The following is a 19,838-nucleotide window of genomic DNA, read 5'->3' as shown; positions in this document are numbered from 1 at the left end:
GCTGAGAATATATATATCCTTGATGTGGGGTGAAAGTGGCGCTGTCCTCTGTGGTCATCCTTTCAAAATCCCTTAAGGTTTTAAGATCCCAAATCCTACTTATGAGAGAGACTCAGTCAAATTCATTGAGAAACTTTCTATAAAATGCCTTACCCAAAACTGGAGGCCATCAAAAACAAGGAAAGTGAGAGAAGCCTAAGAAGACATGAGCACTCAAGGTAGTGTCCTTGGTGGGGTCCAGATTGTTTTTCTTTGTGTGACTTCCTAGGCACTGAGCCACCTTTTTGTGTCCCTTTGGTGCCTGTGGAATTTATTGCCCTGGGGTTTTGTTTTCATTACTTGGTGGCACAGTGGCTGTCAGACCTCTGAGGTCCCAGTGGAGGAAAGTTTCTCACTCCGATCAAGGCATCTAATAACTCTCCGCACAGACTATCTGCCACTAATCTCCTGTCTTCAGGAGGGTTAGGAATGCTTTACTTTCAAGTCCTGCGGCTGCATCTGCCCAGAGTCCACAGCTGGCCCCTCCGCTCATGTCCTGAGAAAGGGTTCATTTGAATCAGGAGAGTGGTCTATGCCCATGGCTTACACTCTTCTCGTTGTGGAGATCACACACGAGTCGACCCTGCCTTGCTGACTCCTCAGTGCGGAACTCAGGAAGCTGCCAGGCGTGTGACTTTATTGCTTTTAACTCAGGTATTGTAGTCAGTCCCTGAGTAGGAAGAGGGCATGCCTCTTCCAAACTCCTTTCCGCTTTTGCGTTCAGGTCGACGAGGACGAGGACGACGACGATGTGGGCGATCACGACGAAGACCACCCTGGGATGGAGGTGGTGCTGCACGAGGACAAGAAGTACTACCCCACCGCCGAGGAGGTGTACGGCCCCGAGGTGGAGACCATCGTTCAGGAGGAGGACACCCAGCCTCTCACAGGTCAGTGAGAGGCACCGCGTCGTGAGAGGTGAAGTCAGAATTGGAAAACCTCATTTGATAGCCAGAAGCAGCCTGAAAAAGTTCAGTGAATGAACGGACTCATTTTTCTTTCAGGTGCTATTCCTGGATTGAGATTGAGTTAACCCTGCTTTGATATTCAATAAAACAGCTCGTTACTAAACAAATATGAGTTGCTTCTTTACCTAATATCTGTTTAGCTTCCTGAAGACTGTCTTTGAGTTCCCCCTCCAGTCTGTTCTGTTTTTCTTTTCCCATCCAAATAATGCCAGTTCCTTTAACCAGTCCTCTTAATGATTATATTCTACTTCCTTAATAATTTCCACTGATCTTCTGGAAACTGGTTGTATTTTATAAATTAAGGGGGAGTTCTGAGCTGCATTCACCTCATCTTGTCCTGTATCCAGCCCCTCTCCCCTCCTCCTGCAAAATAAAGTCCAAACACCTCAGTCCACAGTTCAGGATCCTTCACTGTTCGTGCTAAACAGCACTCTCAGAACTTTCACAACCTGAGTGGTCCTCAAGAATAATACAAATCGGTGTCCTGTATCATCCATTCCAAAAGCTGAGTCTCATGGAATAGGACCTTTTATTTTTATGCTTTATGCCTACCTGTACATCACACCTGTTTTTTTTCTTCCTCCTAGAACCCATTATTAAGCCAGTGAAAACCAAGAAATTCACTCTGATGGAGCAGACGTTACCTGTCACGGTGTACGAAATGGAGTAAGTTACAAGGTCCTGCGGCCTGTGCGCGAATGTTATGGGTTCGATTCCTCACGGAGGTTGGAGGTAGTTTAGTTGAAGTAGCCAGTGAGTTGGGGGCAAGCGGTGGTGAGAGCAGTGGCACCCATTTGTGCCTGAGTCACTTTACTGACTTCCCTCTGTGACCAGGTTCAGCTCTGTGGCTGGCTATCTGCTGCCAGATCCAATCTGACAGCTTCCAGCTCTATTTGGTAGGTAAAAGGGCATATCCATGAACTGTTTCTTATTTATTAATTAGTTTATTGTTTAAAAATTGAGGTACAGTGTTGTGTTAGCTTCAGTGTACAGCTCAGTGATTCAGATCCTTTTCCCTTGTATATGTTATTACAAAATACTGAGTATAGTTCCCTGCGCTGTACAGTAAGTCCTTGTATATACTAGTGTTTATATGTTAATCCCAGGCTCCTCTAATTTATCACCCTCTTCCTGTTTGGTAACCATAAGTTTGTGTTCTATGTCTGTGAGCCTATTTCTGTTTTGTAGATAAGTTCTTTTTTTTTTTTTAATTCTACATACAAGTGATATCATATGATATTTGTCTTTCTCTGTCTGGCTTACTTCACTTAGTATAATAATCTCCAGGTCCGTCCATGATGCTGCACCAGTGAATTATTGTGAAAGCAAAAATCGCTTCCTACAGTGCCAAAATTTTCCGTCATCTTATATGGTTGCTGAGATATTTAGGCTCCATCTTAACTTTCTTCATGGCTCTCCTACAGATCTCAGCTGTTTTCTCTTCTTCCAAACCTTTAGATTGGTATTGGAAGCCTACCTCTGAGACAGACTGGGTATTGTAATTATCATTGTTAGGGCCACCAGAGCCTATTTTGACTTGGTAAGGTTGCTAAGTGTTTTGGAAACATAACAACTCTTTATTTTGAAAAGGAGGCACAAGCAGGTATATGTGTGTAGAGTAATTTAGACTATTCATACTGCAAACTGTTTGAGAAGATTTTCATTGATAAAATGGCACTTATAAGGTCCTCGTATTGAGACACTTGTGAACCATTATTAGATAATGAAGCTTTTTTTTCTTTTTTTCAAAAAAACAAAACATGTTGACATCTTGTCCGAAGGAGTGAGGTCCCTTCTGAAACAGTCAGTTCACCTGCCATTGTTCATACTTCTTTTGTTTCCATTTATTTTATTTCTGGCTGTGCTGGGTCTTTGTTGCTGCGTGTGAGCTACCTGCTAGCAGACCTAGACTGACAGCTTTCAGTTTTTTCTCCAGTTGGTCTGACAGTTATCCCTGGCCAAAAATACCTAACACACCTCTGTGCCACTCGCCCATTTGAGAACTTGCCAAAGCTCCCTTTTCTCTTTCCCTTTGTCCTTACAGTTTCTTGGCAGATCTGATGGATAACTCGGAGCTCATCAGAAATGTGACTCTCTGTGGCCATCTGCACCATGGCAAGGCAAGTGAGCTTTTGACTACTTGGAACAGGGTTGCTGTTCATTTCTGCTCATTTTTTTTTAGCCCTCGGAGTCACATGTTGGGGTCTGAGGCCTGAAGGCTGGACCTCCTGACTCTGGGGGCCTCCATGCCTATTGTGAAACTGAGCTGTGAAATTCCAGCTTTTTCTGAGCAGCAGATGGAAAGCTAAGCCACTGGCATGCCTGAGCCTCGTGTCTACATCTGGACAGAAGAGGGGAAGTTGAGCCTTACTTTGATTTTGATTTTATAAGTTTTTATTTCCTGGGGGAAGCTTGTCTAAGAAAGATTTCATCTTTCATTTGAAAATAATCCTGTGGCTTTATTGTTGATCCTTTGCTGTGCCATAATCCTCCCTGCTCTCCTCTTCCTCTCTTTATTCCTAAACTATACGGTGTACTGGGGAAGGGTAGAATAGATTTTCCCTGGTGGGTGGTAGAGCATAACTTTCTCTTCTCTTTCAGACATGTTTTGTAGATTGTTTAATAGAGCAGACTCACCCGGAAATCAGAAAGCGCTATGACCAAGATGTAAGTAGAAATCCTGTTCAGGGTTTAGGATGAACCATTCAGAATATACAGGGGTGGGTGTCTCTCTCCTTCCCCTTCCTTCCCTTGCCACTCATTATAAATAATGATGCCTTAGGATTGTGTGCCTTATAATGTGCTGCTTTATAATTGTAATTTCTATGAATAGCCTTTAAAATGATTTCAGCTTTCTCAGGAACAGAGAGAATGTTAACCTGCAGTATTTTGGGGTGATCTGTTCTTCACTTGGGATCGCTCCTCTGTTCTGATATATCCTGACTTTTGTGGCCTATTCTTTCCTGTCATAGTATTAATAGCCTACTCTATAAATATAATACAATTGGACCTTGTTGCTTTCATGATAAATTCAAATGCCTGTGAATAAGGCCAAGTGTGGCTGCAAGTCTCAGTGCAATAAATGTTCAGTCTCCACCAGATTGACTGTTTTGACGTGCAGGGTCCACGAAGGCCAGCTATGTCTCCATGTACCACTGCGAAGAATTCAGTGCATTTGATATAATTTAGCTCTCCAGCCATACCTGGTCTTTAGTGACTTTCCCCACTCCCCAAGAAAACACACATCCAGGAAGGAGCATTTTCTATCTGGCAGGGCGCCAGTCTCATTGTCTAAAATGTCTGTAGGGACACCCTGTTGTCTTCCATCTCTTCTCCTGAGGGAGAGACTCTGGAGCCAGGGAGGTGGTGAGGGAAAGTGATTGATGGTTTGTGTGGGAGAGGAGTCTGAATTCAGATGGTAACCACAGTTCTTTATTATTTTTATTTTTAGCTGTGCTACACTGACATCCTCTTCACAGAACAAGAGGTAAGTGTGCCTTTGGAAATCTGATTGTTGTTCACAGCAGTAGTAGTTCTGTAGCGAGTGTAGAGGAGCCTTTATGATAACGGTTTGGTCCATACCACTGCCCCCTCTCTCACTCCCATCCCTCACCTCTTTATCTCCCTGCTTCTCCTAGTCATCCCAAGGTCAGTAACTTGAAAGAGAGCTGGGTAGGCAAACTGTCCGGTACAAGGGGGAGCTTCGTATGCTTGGCTGGATATAATTTAGCTTAATAGGGCAAGTGCCAGGAGGTGTTGAGAACATTTATGCTGTAAGTTTTACAGAAGCTAAACAGGATGTTTCAAATGACATCATCCTTAAAAATCTGCTGTAAGATGACTCCGTCCATATGTTGATCTCTGGGAGTAGCTTCTCTTGGTGAATGAGTTCGTCTGTCTTTGTGCTTTTTTTTCTGATTAAAGGAGTGAATATACATCTTGGTCTTTGCCATTCCACCTGGTTGGGCTTTCTTTGCACCTGGATCTTTGTCCATCCACTCCAACCCCTTTTGTTTCCCTGTCTCTTATTTCTATCTCTGTTAAATGACCACATGGAAAGCACAGTGAGTATAAGTATGATTAGCCAAAGGAGCTTTAAACAGTCCTGGCATATGTTAAACACTCAACAGATATTAGCTGTTGTTTTTATGTATATGAATATATTTATATATTTGTGTGACTGAAGTTGTTTTAGTACTTTCTGTTACAGCTTTTATTATATATATATTATATACATAGATGGTTTGGTTTAGTCACTCAGTTGTGTCCAACTCTTTGCGACCCTACGGACTGTAGCCCACCAGCCCCTTCTGTCCATGGGATTTTCCAGGCAAGAATACTGGAGTGGGTTACTATTTCCTTTTCTCATATATGTATATATTTAAAAACCTAAAATACCCCAGATTGTTTCTTTTCACTTATATGGTGCTTAATTATTTTTGTTTACACTGTATGAGGAGGGTAAGATTTTAGGCCTCTAGATTCTCTCCTAAAGTTTAATACTGTTTTGCTGGACTTCCCTGGTGGCTCAGACAATAAAGAATCTGCCTACAATGCAGAAGACCCTGGGTCAGAAGATCCCCTGGAGAAGGGAATGGCTGCTCACTCCAGTATTCTTGGCCTGGAGAATCCCATGGACAGAGGAGCCTGGCGGGCTATAGTCTATGGAGTGGCAGTCAGAAACAACTGAGCGACTAATGCCGGGGTCCAGCCCCGGTGGATCCAGGGAAATTCGAAGGGGAGACGGATAGGCGAGAAAAACTTATTTATTTAGAGATATAAGGTTAGATTAGGAAGAAATAGTATAGTAGGGAATTTAGGTGGAGAAAAGAGGCTGAATAAGTTGGTTTACTTGGAAAGCCAATCAAGTTCCAGACAAGGAACTTGCACTGTCTATGTTAGGCCACCGGCGTCTGTTTGGATATCAGAGAGTGCCCCGCCTTGGGCTCTCTCTCTCATGGATCTTAGAAGCCGGGACAAGTAAGTAAACATGGTGAGCCTCCACGCCCCAGATGGAAATTCAGCCGAAAAAGGGAGAAAAGAATGACATGCCCAGCATCAGTGCAAGACTCCAAAAACTATTTTTCAAAATCAGCTTATATACCCCAAGTTGTACATAATGGAATATACAGAGTTATGCAGGGGCAGCAGTCCTGACCCTCATTGAGACAAGGCTTTCTTTTTGCATACACCCCCCCCCATACAAAAGGTCTCAGGTGGTTTACATTATCTTCTGGCCAAGAGGCTTGTTAACATTTTTATGGCTCTCTTCCTGGATAATTGTCTATCAACCAGAAAACTCCTTTTCCCTAGAAGTGTTTTTTCTTTACTTTGCATCACCCTCAAAGTACTAAATAAAGTTATGTTCCTGTAGAACAAAGGTGCAGTGGGTTATAACAAAGAAAGTACTTAACTCAAAGACCTAATGTTGCTAATACCAGGTCTACTACCTGTTTTTCTATATACCAACTATATCTAAAAATAAAAGATATAAAAATTTGGCAGCAAGTATTGGCTCAATAAATGAAACCTTTCATCAGTCCTATTCTAATGATTTTGACTCCTCGGAAGCCCCTATATTCCTAGGATGTTTTAAGCTTCCTGTGCCTCCCGCAGTCAGGAGGCCTCAAACAATCTCATGTGCAGATGTACGAGTCCTGCAGGCAGGCTAAAAAGCCATCAGAGGGGGTTTTTGAATTGAAACACCCTTTCAAATGCAGAAGACTAAAAGCCTTGAGGTGACTTTTCCCAGAGTGTGTCAGGAGAGTGGAAAAGTATAGTACAATAAGGCAGGCATATTCTTATTTTTTGGGGTACATGCTCAGGAAATACCAGGGGGAAAACCTGAGATCTGACTCGACCTTGCACATGAGGTCTCTGCCACATGACCTTGTCACGGGTGGGATTCCTCAGGCTGGCTCCCGGCAGACTAACACTTATTTACTGCTTTGCTAGCTTGTTCATTTATTTTTAGCTTTTTGTATTTGAACCAACTCCTCCCCGCCCGCTGCCCCTCCCCCAAAGCTGTGTAACACCCAGATAGTTCATCTTTAAGGTCATCACACCCATTGCAAGGAAAGACATCAGGATAATTTACTAGCAACTGGAAAGACCCAGGAGCATCATGAAGCCCTCTGGCATAGGAAGAGGCCTTGATCACTCTTGCCCTCTTTCTCTGTGCCTTTCAGAGGGGTGTTGGCATCAAAAGCACTCCTGTGACAGTGGTCTTGCCAGATACCAAGGGGAAATCCTACCTCTTCAACATCATGGACACTCCAGGTAGGATATCCCTGACCTTTTACCTTCAGAACCTTGCCCAGCTTGTTTCTCCTGGTCCCACACTTCCCAGAACAGAGCGTTGCATCTTTGTTTTCACATTTCCTCGCCTTTGTTGAGATAATCTTCTTTTTTTAACTGTCTCTTTTGCATCTAATGAGTTAATTAGCAAGCACTCTGCTCTAGACCTTCTGTTTTGTTCCTCTGTTGACTCTGCTTTACAAGATTTAAATTTGGGGGAATCTTATAGTCCTGTATTCATTGGGGCAGCAAAGCTGAGTCACACATGGTCCTGGGCTCAGGCCGTCTCAGTCTTTCAATCTTTTGAAAGAGACTGGGGGAGCACACACCAATGGCTGGGCGACTTGCAGGTTACCATACGTTGCCCTGTGGTTGACTTTCTCTTTGGAAAGGCCCAGCTCAGGGTTTTCCTGTTTGGTTTTTGTTTTTTAATTTTTGTCCACAGCATGTAGGACCTTAGTTCCCCTACCAGGGATTGAACCCACACTCCCTGCATTAGAAGGTAGAGTCTTAACCACTGGACCACCAGGGAAGTCCAAGGCTTTTCCTTTTTTAAATAGGAAAATTTGGGTTTTGACAGATTGGCCTTCTTTGCCCCATCAGATGCCCGTTGCCCTCATACCCCTCAGCCTCTGACTCCCAGCCTGCACCCAGCAGCCCGCTGCTGTGCTGCAGGCCCTCCTTTGCCCTTTTTCCTGCCTCCAAGTTGTCTTCTGTCTCACAGAACTCTACTCACTGCTGAGACTGGTATAGTCTGAGTATGAATGCCTTATGCCCTCCTTGGTGAAACGCTTCTTTTGTGTTTGAGGGTCTCCTGGATAAAAACTTAATCCAAGCTTTTAGTGACTCTCATGTGGAATTTTATACCCTGCAGGGAGCTGTGGGGAGAAGGGAAAGAGAATATTCGTGGGTTTGTGTGCTTTGAAACCCCACCCCGCCGCCAACCATGTACAAGTTATTTGTGCCTCATCCTGCCACCACACAAATTGTGACATACTTGGTATTTGTTTTCCAGGACACGTGAATTTTTCTGATGAGGTCACAGCGGGCTTGCGCATCTCAGATGGAGTGGTCCTTTTCATTGATGCTGCTGAGGGCGTGAGTCCGCTTCTGTTCTCTTAGACCCCTCCTCCCTGTTACGTTTGCCCCGCATGATGCCCAGAGCTCTGAGTGAGCTGGGAGCTAGAGAACGTGAGAGTCTGTGGGATTAAGGTTCACGTTTGCTGTAAAAATGAAGGCAGCAAATGAAAGTCAAAATTAGTTCTCATGAGACCCTCACTCCCTACCCAGTGAGGCACAAAATGATCACAGAAATGCAAAGGTAAATAAGAGAGGGAGGAGAGTTTGAAATGTTAAGAGTTTGTCTAAGCTAAAGAGTTTGAAGTTAAAAGATCTAGGGTGTCTTTTATATTTCTAAATAGAAAGATGTGGTCATTTGACTTAACCTCATTCACGTTGTCATCAGTGAGATAGCCAGCAGAGGGAGCCAGAGTTGCCCTTTTTTAAAATTGACTTTGTTTTGGAATAATTTCAAACTTGCTGAAAAGTTGCAGTAACACAGAGCAACTCGCCCTCATTTGTAATTCTCTCTCTGTACATGTACGTACGCACTCACATGTGTATGTGTTTCCCCTTCGTACCATATGAAAAGGAAATATTTCAGAATATATTTCCTAAGAACAAGGACATCACTTATGTAACCATAATAGGCTTAACAAAATCAGGGAACTTAACATTGATACAATTGTTGTACAGAAATTTTCCTGTAGACCTTAGTCAGTCCCAATAAATGTCCTTTATAGAATTTTTTTTCCTAATCCAGGATGATGCATAACATTGAATTTTCATGTGTCTTTAATAGGAACGGTTCTTTTTTTTTTTTTTTTAATTTTATTTTATTATTTGTTTATTTATTTGGCTTCTTCTGGGTTATGGCACACAGGATCTTCAATCTTCACTGTGGCATGTGGGATCTAGTTCCCTGACCAGGAATTGAACCCGGGTCCCTGCACTGGGAGCTCAGAGTCTTAGCCACTGGACCACCAGGGAAATCCCAATAGGAATGGTTCTTTTAGCTTTCTTGGTCTTTTATGACATTGGCATTTTTGGAGAATATAGGCCGTTGATTTTGTCAGTTGTCTTCCAGAGTATGTTCATGGCTACTGGGGTACATTACTTCTAAAATTTCTCACTGAACACAGATAATATACACCCATACATAACTGTTTCTATACATACATATTAAAAAACATTACCCTGGAGAAGGGAATGGCAACCCACTCCAGTATTCTTGCCTAGAGAATCCCATGAACAGAGAGGAGCCTGGAGGTCTGCAGTTCATGGGGTCACAAAGAGTTGGACATGACTGAGTGACTAATAGTTTTTGTATTTTACCGGAAAATACTCCTGTTAGGTTTTATTCCAGTTGAACTAAAATAAGGAATCAACCATTGGCCTAATTTTTAGGAGAGGTACTTTAAACTTGAAAGAATATGTATCTTATATGTAGCTGACCATCATAATACACAGTTATTTAAACTTGACACCCTGAAATAAAGTTATTTTTATAAACCAAAAAAAAAAATAAATAAATAAATAAATAAATAACATTAATGTAGTAAAAGAAAAAATCAATGTATCTTAATACCCACAATTCTTTTTTGTTTGTTTTGTTTGAACCTCGAGGCTTGTAGGATCTTAGTTCTTAATTCCCGGACCAGTGATTGAACCTGGGCCCACTAAGTGAAAGCACCGAGTCCCAACCACTGAACCATCAGGGAATTTCCCTGATACCCACAATTCTGTTTCCGCACCACAGCTTCCTAAGCCTTTCTCGGTTCCTTCTCTGGCACTGAGAAACTTGGCTCCCCAAAATCATCAGTGGATTTATTCATTTCTCAACCCTACCAGGTCACCTCTTAAAATTTCCGACTCTGCTGTAGAATAAGATACCCTCTGCTTCCCCCTCATAATCTGTTTCCTCTCTTCCACATCCTTCATATTTTATTTTTATTTTTATTTTTTTCATATTTTAAACTAGAACTTTCTTTGACTCTGTGCGGGCCTGTTCTGCCCTCTTTGCACTCATCCCCAGCTTCTGTGTCTCAGGTGATGCTGAACACAGAGCGGCTGATCAAGCACGCGGTGCAGGAGAGGCTGGCAGTCACCGTGTGCATCAACAAGATTGACCGGCTGATCCTGGAGCTGAAGCTGCCACCCACGGATGCTTACTATAAGCTGCGTCACATTGTCGATGAGGTCAACGGGTTAATAAGGTAGAGGAGCCCCCGAAGTAAACCTCCTGTCCCCGGCACTCTGGTTTTTATAAATCTTAACCTTGAACACCTCTGGGGGCAACTCTGAGCTCTTGGCATGCATTGATGAGCTTGTTGGACACAGCTGGAGGAACATTCTGTGACTCTACAGGGACTGACTCCCTAGCCTTGGCCTCATTAACTCTGCTCCTTAACCAGATAGGCAACTGGCTGCAGATCCTCAGTTTATTACTGCAGTCACTTCCCTGAGCTCTAGAGTCAGTCTCATCTTCACCAGCCAACCATGTAAAGTTGGAAAGGTTCCTTAACCTCTTAGAGCCTCAGTTTCTGCTTCCATAAAAAAAGAATAATAGTATTTGCCTAATGAGATGTTACAAGAAATTAAGTAGATAGCCGATATAACATACTTAGCACAGTGCTCAGTGATAATAGCTTATGGGTGAATAATGTCAGCTGCTGTTATCTTATTAGCACAGACTCAGTAAGAGAAGGAACTCTTGGCTTTTGTTTCTTACGGAGCTGCTTTTCAACAAGATGGATTTGGGGTTTAGGTTAATAAGTATGAATGATGGTTGGGAGACCTTGGAATCATGGTGGCTTTGAAGAATAGGTTAAATATTTCTTAAGGACAGTTTAACCTATAGTGGAAAGATGTACGGATAACTTCTTGAGGCCGCCTGCAGGGCTTGGGAGGAGCCTGTCCAGCTGAGAAAACTCCTCTCCACCCGAGGATCCAGGACAGACCCCTCGTGGCCCGGGACAAGTTCACCTTTAGGAACACCCCCAGTTTGCAGTGCTGGTTCTCAACAGGGGTATCTTCTCCCTGACACTGGAGAGGCTAAGAATGACCGGAGCCCAGTGTTACAGCCAGAATCCAAAAGATGAAATGATCTACTTCTCTGAAGACAGGGCAGGGGTCGTGTAGGGCTGAATCGTGATCTACTAGAATAGGAAGTTAGGAAGTCAAGAAGTCACATCTCAAGCGCCAGACAAGAAATATCACCATAAATATATTGTTTAGAAATATGGAGGTAAATGCTCTAGAAGCAGCTTTTAAAGAAGTTGAAAACACTTGCCTCTGGGGAGCATAACTTGGGAGTGTGGTAGGGGAGTGCTCTTTAGAAGCCTGTACTTGTATTTCTAGATTAAGAAATTCCATAAAGCAGTGTGTCAGGAAGGCTTGGGTTGATTCCTATGTGCTCTGGTTTTCTTATAAATGCTAGTGAACTTGGGGGTACTGTGGCTTCTGTATGACTTTTAAGACTAAATGTTTTAACGTGAGTTTGTAAAGCAAAGCCAGACAAGACCATATGAGAATGGGGAGCAAAGTTGCTTTTTTTTCATTCATTCATTCATTTACTTATACTGGTATTTCTGTTTGTGAAATTGAGATTTCTCGAATGTACTCCTGTTTTATCAAAGTAGTTTCATTTCCTGTGTTCTGAGGTGTTTGTCCTCCAAGTTTCTCTTTGTCTGGTGCAGTTAACTTCTCCAGGATCATGCAGTGTGTTTCCAGCTCTGGAAAATCATCTTGTTACTGGGAGTTAGGGAACAGCTCCATCATGTCACTTTCTTGGAGCTGGCTGTTGGCGAAGCTGTGTGTGTTATGCAAACCCTTTCTGCGTGCAGCCACTGGAGAAAGGCTATGATACCGAGTGCTGCCCTTCACCCTTCGCCTCGGGCCCACATGCAGCCCAGCCCAGCCACACACTCAGGGTCATCTCTCTTCCAGCATGTACTCCACGGACGAGAACCTGATCCTTTCCCCGCTCCTGGGCAACGTCTGCTTCTCCAGCTCCCAGTACAGCATCTGCTTCACGCTGGGCTCCTTTGCCAAGATCTATGCTGACACCTTCGGTAAGCTCTGGCTGGCAGTCTGTCTCACCAGCTTCCCCAGAGTCCTGTGTGCGTTTCCTGCTGAACAGTTCAGGAATGGGCTGCACGCCAGAGTCTCTGCCAGAGAGAGCACTGTATCAACTGTTACCAAGTCACATTTGGGGCTCTTTTTGGCCCCGAGACTCTTCTGATCAGGCTCTGCTGCTGCTGCTAAGTCACTTCAGTCATGTCCGACTCTGTGTGACCCCATAGATGGCAGCCCACCAGGCTCCCCCGTCCCTGGGATTCTCCAGGCAAGAACAATGAAGTAGGGTGTCATTTCCTTCTCCAATGCATGAAAGTGAAAAGTGAAAGTGAAGTCAGTCAGTCGTGTCCGACCCTCAGTGACCCCGTGGACTGCAGCCTTTTAGGCTTCTCTGTCCATGGGATTTTCCCGGCAGGAGTACTGGAGTGGGTTGCCATTGCCTTCTCCCTAATCAGGCTCAGTGGTCTCCAAACAGTAGAAGGATGAAGGTGCCTGGGAAGAAATGGGTGAAGAGGGGGCTCATACCAGGAACAAGAATCTCAAGTGAGACAGGTTTTGTCAAGAAGGAATTATCCATGCTCCCAAAGCCTTGCAGGCCTTTTCCTCAAAGATGGAATCTCTCTCACCAGTGGTGCTTCAAGCTGTCTTTCCAACGGTATCCAGACACATAAGGGGCTTCGTTGGTGACTGAGTAAAGAATATGCCAGCAATGCAGGAGACTCGAGTTCAGTCCCTAGGTCGGGAAGATTCCCCTGGAGATGGAAATGGCAACCCACTCCAGTATTCTTGCCTGGGAAATCCCATGGACAAAGAAGCCAGGTGGGCTGCAGTCTTTGGGGTTGCAGGAGTCAGACGTGACTTAGCGACTGAGCCACCAGCACCACCAGGCACGTAGATGTTTCATAGGCCTACTTGAGAACTCAGGTTGGATTCGCAGCCCACTGGGACACGCAGCAGAATGATTTTATATGTAGGTCCCTGGAGCCGTAGCACCTGAGCCCTGGGACCAACTTCCCAAGTCTCAAGACAGTCCCACATGCTCCACCTCTGTGCCTCCTGGGGCGCCAGTGTTTGTTTGCAGCAGTCAGTGGTCCTGCCTCACTTTCAGTATAGAATTGTTTGCTCTGGTGAAAGTAATGGGCCAATTGAAACTTGGTCTTTTTTTTAAACGTATATATTTACTGCATCCTTATTTGGAAAAGTGAAGAATAAAGTAAAACCTAGTCAAGGAAACAAAATTCACCCATAACCTCATTACCATAACTACTGCAAGCATTTAGATACAGTTCCTTCTTTCTCTGTTCAGTGTTTTACAGCAGTGAGATCTTATTTCATATATAAATTAATTACATAAGATAAATATTTACATAGTATTAGATCATAAGAATTTGTCTGTTAAAGCTTATCTGTAAATACTATTTTGGGACTTCCTCGGAAGTCTAGTGGTTAATACTCCACGCTCCCAGTGCAGGGGATGGGGGTTTGATCTCTGGTTGGGGAACCAAGATCCCACATGCTGCACGGCACGTCCAGAAAAAAGATTTTCTATAACTGCCCATTGGTCCACTGTATGGATGTATACTTTCTCATCATTAGGCATATATTTTGGTTGTCTCCAGATGGTTCTTCCTAAAAAAATGGTTAGATGGACAATAAATGAAGATCATCTGAACGGGGTTCCAGTTTATGTTTCTGAATGTTATTTGAATCAGCATATGAAGCAAAATCCAAGACTGTTTATGTAATTATATTACATTGATGTTTCAGTTTCTGACTGAAAATGGCCCTGAGCCTCAGGCGAGATTTATTACTCATCCTTTGAACCCAGTGTTTATGCAGACACCAGCTCTGGGCCCCAAGATCATTCTGAGACGCCATGTATGGACTTGTGGAATGTCAGCCCTGGAAGGAGCCAGGTCATCGAGCCCTGCCCCATCATTTCCCACGTGGGAAAGCTATGCCCAGGGACACAGAACTTACTGGTGGGCTCAGAGCTAGAATCCACCTTGTGCTTTTTCTATCACACCATCCTGCCAGAATTGAGACCACGTCCTCCCGCCAGGATTACAAGGCGTGGTGAACCATCTCTGACCTCGGGGAACTTCCTCCAGTGGGTAGACAGAGCTCCACAGTGATGAACGACAGGAAGGTGGTGTGGGCAGAATGCTGGTGGCTGCTGTGGGCGGATGGGGCTGGGGGAATTCAGCTCCAAAGGCCCAGGGGTCTGAGAAGGCTAAAGGAGAGGGGGATTGGACGGTAGAGAGTTAAGGAGCCAGGGCTTCCGGACTCCCTGGGCTGGAAGAGGAGGCGAGGATGCAGGAGCAGCTGTTCGGGAACAGTGGATTCATCAAGGAGAGGCATTCAAGCAGGCCCGGCAGCTTGGGTTGGGAGCACATGGAGGGAGTTTGGAATGCGGGGTTAAGGAGTTTAGACTTTATCCTGTAGGGAATTAGGAGCTAGTAAAGATTGGGGTGGGGCTTCCTCAGTGGCTCAGAGGGTAAAGCGCCTGCCTGCAATGCCGGAGACCTGGGTTCGATCCCTGGGTTGGGAAGTTCCCCTGGAGAAGGAAATGGCAACCCACTTTAGTATCCTTGCCTGGAGAATCCCATGGATGGAAGAGCCTGGTGGGCTACAGTCCATGGGGTCGCAAAGAGTCGGACACAACTGAATGAGCTCACTTCACTTCACTTCTTCAAAGATTGGGGTGGATTGGTGTGTGCAGGGCTGGCCTATCTTTGGCCAGAGAGGAAAGGGACATTTCTTTACACATTTTCACCAGTATCAGATAGAGGGTTGGGAATATTGGCTTGATGTTGACTGTGAGATTGAGGGTGGGGAGTGGGGGTCGATTAGAGAGATATTTGCACATTCTTTGTGTCAGTGTTTATTTAACTTCTGTCACACACTGGGCCTGGTTCTTTGCCTACACAGCTCAGTCTAGTGATTATAGTGTAGTGTGTGTTAAGTGCAGGAGTAGGAGGCGTGTAAAAGACACAGTGGTTCATGGGAGAGAGAGAGTTTCAGTAACTAATAACATGGGAAAGAAAGGAAAATACGGTGCACGAGCTCTGGACTTAGAAGATCTTGAATTTTAAAAGCCATAATAGCATTCTTATTCTTGCTCTTGCTTCTTTTCCTGGGCGTCCCTGCTGGCTCAGACGGTAAAGAATCTGCCTGCAATGCAGGAGACCTGGGTCCATCCCCGGGTTGGGAAGATCCCCTGGAGGAGGGCATGGCAACCCACTCCAGTATTCTTGCCTGGAGAATTCCCATGAGGAGCCTGGCAGGGCTATAGTGCATGGGGTTGCAGAGTCGGTCATCAACCCACTCCGGTATTCTTGCCTGGAGAATTCCCATGAGGAGCCTGGCAGGGCTATAGTGCATGGGGTTGCAGAGTCGGTCATGACTGAGCAACTAAACACACCTAAAGATTCAGTTAGGTAGGGATATAGAGGGATAAACCGTATATTTCCTGTTAATTTTTTGAGGTCTTGTGGGATAAACAAGTCCAATAAAATTTCCTTTAAAAAAAACATAAAAGCCACAATGGCTTGCTTCAGTCTGGTGAGGATTAGCAGTTGCAGTCAAACTAAAAATTAAGTCAAACTGAAAAAATGACACAAGGGTGGGCCTTGGTGTCTTCTCTCCAGAGTGCCGGGTTCTAGAGTGTAGAGGGCTAGTTGGAGCTTCGGCGTGGTGCTGCTGCTCCGCCCACACTCCCATGGAATGGACCTTCCATGGATCAGGAAGGAATGAAGGAATTTTAAGCATCACTGCAGAAGGGACAGGTTTAGGTGCAAACAGAGGATAGAATTTAGGCAGTTGAGCCTATTCCATTAAAGGAAAGAATATAAACTGTACCTTTGTCCGTAGCTCAGTCATAAGCTGCCTGGAGATGGAGCTACCTGGGTGCTCATTTGGCTCCAGCATCACCTTGGCAGCTGCGGGCCAGTCGTGTCCCTTGTGCTTCAGTATCTTTACCTCCCTGCCTGGACAGAAGTGAGTGTCTGGACCTTGGAGAGGAAGGTGCTAGAATTCCTCAGCTGGAAACCACTGGTGGCACATTCAACAGAATTCAAACAGTACTTTGCTAGGTAGATCATCATCGTATGGCTTTTCTTACAGGTGACATTAACTACCAGGAGTTTGCTAAAAGACTCTGGGGTGACATCTACTTCAACCCTAAGACGTAAGTAGAGCGTGGGAAGTGGACTCTCTGGAGGCATGATCCATCCTCCCAGTAAGTGAAAACAGAGAACGAGTTCTGGCCATGAGAACCTGCTTCTTGATTAAACCTGAGCTACCATCTTGCCTCCTCTAAGTGAGCCGGCTTCATGTGCTCCAACAGGGTTTGAGGCATTTCCCTTGAGGTCCCCACAGCTCAGACCAGATGTGCAAGAGGGTCGTGACCCATGCCCTCTCAGGTGTCCCTATTTGGAAGTTTGATGACCACACACATTCTTTCCTTTCACCTTGGCTTTGCTCAGGTGCAGAACTTAGGAAGTGCACCCTTGGGGTTGGTGACACTGCCTTCTCCCTCCTGGATCTCCCGTAACTCTTGATCTCTTTAGGCGGAAGTTCACCAAAAAGGCCCCAACCAGCAGCTCCCAGAGGAGTTTTGTGGAGTTTATCTTGGAGCCCCTCTATAAGATCCTTGCCCAGGTGAGTATGTCAGGTCCCCTGGCTCAGATCTGCCCTTCTAAGCACAAGGTGGAAAAGCTGGTGAACTTGGACTTCTCCCTGGCCCTGAGCCTGCTTAGTTTTGTATTACTCAGTGTGAGGATGGTTAGTCAATCTTCTGGATCTTGAACACTCCAGTCCTTTTAAGTGCTGTTGAAATCAGAGTAAAGGAGGAAGATAGAAAAGGCACAGCCTAGAGAAATGTACAAAAATTTTGACTATTCCAAAGAATGTGACACTTGAGAAATAATAGTTTCAGTTACAGGGCTTTGCCTTACAGATACAATTGTTTCTCAAACTCCTCCAGTTCTTATTTTTATACATACATAAAAATATATATGTATTAAGGGGACTGGAGGCGTCAGGAACCGGGGGAGCTACCATGCCTCGGTACGCTCAACTGGTTATGGGCCCCGCCGGCAGCGGGAAGAGCACTTACTGTGCCACCATGGTGCAGCACTGCGAAGCCCTCAATCGGTCTGTCCAAGTTGTGAACCTAGATCCTGCAGCAGAGCATTTCAGCTGTTCCGTGATGGCTGACATCCGAGAACTGATTGAGGTGGATGACGTGATGGAGGACAATACTCTGCAGTTTGGTCCCAATGGAGGATTGGTATTTTGCATGGAGTACTTTGCCAATAATTTTGGCTGGCTAGAGAACTGTCTTGGCCATGTAGAAGATGACTACATCCTTTTTGATTGTCCAGGTCAGGTTGAGTTGTACACTCACCTGCCTGTGATGAAACAGCTCGTCCAGCAGCTGGAACAGTGGGAGTTTCGAGTCTGTGGAGTTTTTCTTGTTGATTCTCAGTTCATGGTGGAGTCATTCAAGTTTATTTCTGGCATTTTGGCAGCCCTGAGTGCTATGATTTCTCTAGAAATTCCTCAAGTTAACATCATGACGAAAATGGATCTGCTGAGTAAGAAAGCCAAAAAGGAAATTGAGAAGTTTCTAGATCCAGACATGTATTCTTTATTAGATGACTCTACAGGTGACTTAAGGAGCAAAAAATTCAAAAAATTGACTAATGCTATATGTGGACTGATTGATGACTACAGCATGGTTCAATTTTTGCCTTATGATCAGTCAGATGAAGAAAGCGTGAACATTGTATTACAGCATATTGATTTTGCCATCCAGTATGGAGAAGACTTGGAATTTAAAGAACCAAAGGAACATGAAGATGAGTCTTCTTCTATGTTTGACGAATATTTTCAAGAACACCAGAATGAATGAAGAGTTTATTTAAAAAGTAACTATATGTGTGAGGAGCTTGTGGCTGAACTGCCAGAACCTTCTTTTAGGAAGATGGAATGCTAGAGAAAGCTACTTATTTAATGAAAAAAATAATACTTGACTCTTTATCAACAATCATCAACATGCCTGAATCAAGTTCTTAGGTATTCTGAAAGTGCTTCTGGTTAAAGTGGCATCGTTTGGTATTATTTTAACAGCATCAATTTAGATTTTAAAAGTTGAAGTTGAATGTACATAGATTTGTATATATCATATAAATTAGGACCTGGGGTACAGTTAAGACCAGTCTACTTTTAATTTCACTGTTGATCTTTGTTATTTTTGAAGTTTTTTTTGAGGGACAGGAATTATTGTAACAAAATATATATTATGTGTCCAGAGAAATAAAATCTGGAAGGATAGAGATAAGACCATTGTTTATTAGTAGCTTCTAGTTTTCCTACACTGAAAATGTATTATTTGTGTAATTGAAAAATGAAAAAAGTAACTATGTCTTAAGATATATATAAATAAAAAAAAAATAGCACTTAAAATATATATATATGTATTAAGATGTATATATATGTTATAGCATTATAACATCAGGAAAAGGGGCAAAAAAGCTGGCAATAAGTTTTCATCGGTCAGAATCTGATGAAAGAATTATGGTACATCCCATAAAATGAAGTATTTTATAGCCATTAGATGAATGATTTTATGAGCTTGATTTTAATGATGATTTTGGGCATGTATGTATGTGATGTTTGTCAGATTGAAAAGCAGGCATGAGGTGGTGGTAAGGATGCAGCTAAATGCATGCAATACTCCAAAGAAAAGGGTATAATGTTGCATTTGTATGAATTTGTGCTCTCTGAAAGGCAGAACTAAAAGGGCAATAATGTTGGAGAGAAATTTTCCATGCAAACCTTTTCTCCCAAGACAATTACACTTTATATCTGTGTTATGTGTTTATGCAGGTGTTTAGTAAGCACTGTGCACGATGAACACACACACATAAACAAAATGTGTGGGGCCATTCCAACTGACAAAATAGTGAAAACATAGCAACAAGACAGAATAACACGATTAAATTTATTAGTGCTGGAAAATACTTTGTATCTTGTGTCAGACCAGAATGGATTAATAAAAGAAATTTATAGCGCCTCTCTACACAGAGACCTCGAGTCAGCTGGGGATGATTTAGCTTGGCCCCATCCTGACAGCCGATAGACTGCTAGGTGACCTTTTTTGGTTCCTTCCATTGCAGTGATCCTCTAAATCTAAGAAGTCTCTAAATAGGGAGGGAAGGGTATGGATTCCCTGAGTGAGATAAGATGCTGCTTTTCAGACACCAGAGGGCAGCACTGACACCAGTCTGTCTGAGAGAGCAGGTTTATTAGCTGGTGTGGGCATTTCCCTGAAACCAAATTGGTATCCTTGCCCAGAGCTCTCCGTGTGGAAGAGAACGCAGTTCAGTGACC

At 43.9% G+C, this 19,838-nt stretch overlaps 2 protein-coding genes across 4 annotated transcripts in view; both read left to right on the top strand.

Moving 5' to 3' along the window:
* The window catches only part of EFTUD2 (elongation factor Tu GTP binding domain containing 2), a 40,675-nt gene that overhangs the window by 10,605 nt on the left and 10,232 nt on the right, over positions 1-19,838 (top strand). For all 3 annotated transcript variants that reach the window (XM_004012990.6, XM_060395716.1, XM_042256096.2), the window contains exons 3-13: positions 764-929; positions 1,595-1,673; positions 3,052-3,127; positions 3,609-3,674; positions 4,459-4,494; positions 7,196-7,286; positions 8,320-8,402; positions 10,413-10,579; positions 12,312-12,436; positions 16,566-16,629; positions 17,012-17,102. In XM_004012990.6, coding sequence (XP_004013039.1) covers positions 764-929; positions 1,595-1,673; positions 3,052-3,127; positions 3,609-3,674; positions 4,459-4,494; positions 7,196-7,286; positions 8,320-8,402; positions 10,413-10,579; positions 12,312-12,436; positions 16,566-16,629; positions 17,012-17,102 — 1,044 coding nt within the window. The remainder of the gene's footprint in view (positions 1-763; positions 930-1,594; positions 1,674-3,051; positions 3,128-3,608; positions 3,675-4,458; positions 4,495-7,195; positions 7,287-8,319; positions 8,403-10,412; positions 10,580-12,311; positions 12,437-16,565; positions 16,630-17,011; positions 17,103-19,838) is intronic.
* On the top strand, positions 17,470-18,913 carry LOC114116839 (GPN-loop GTPase 3-like). The gene has a single exon (XM_042256098.2). The coding sequence runs from the start codon at positions 17,503-17,505 to the stop codon at positions 18,355-18,357; it is 855 nt and encodes a 284-aa protein (XP_042112032.1). The 5' UTR covers positions 17,470-17,502; the 3' UTR covers positions 18,358-18,913.

This window comes from Ovis aries, chromosome 11, assembly GCF_016772045.2.
Source record: "Ovis aries strain OAR_USU_Benz2616 breed Rambouillet chromosome 11, ARS-UI_Ramb_v3.0, whole genome shotgun sequence".
In the NCBI taxonomy this organism is placed as follows: domain Eukaryota; kingdom Metazoa; phylum Chordata; class Mammalia; order Artiodactyla; family Bovidae; genus Ovis; species Ovis aries.
Note: the sequence above shows the minus strand (reverse complement) of the source record. Positions and strands in the feature narration are given on the sequence as shown.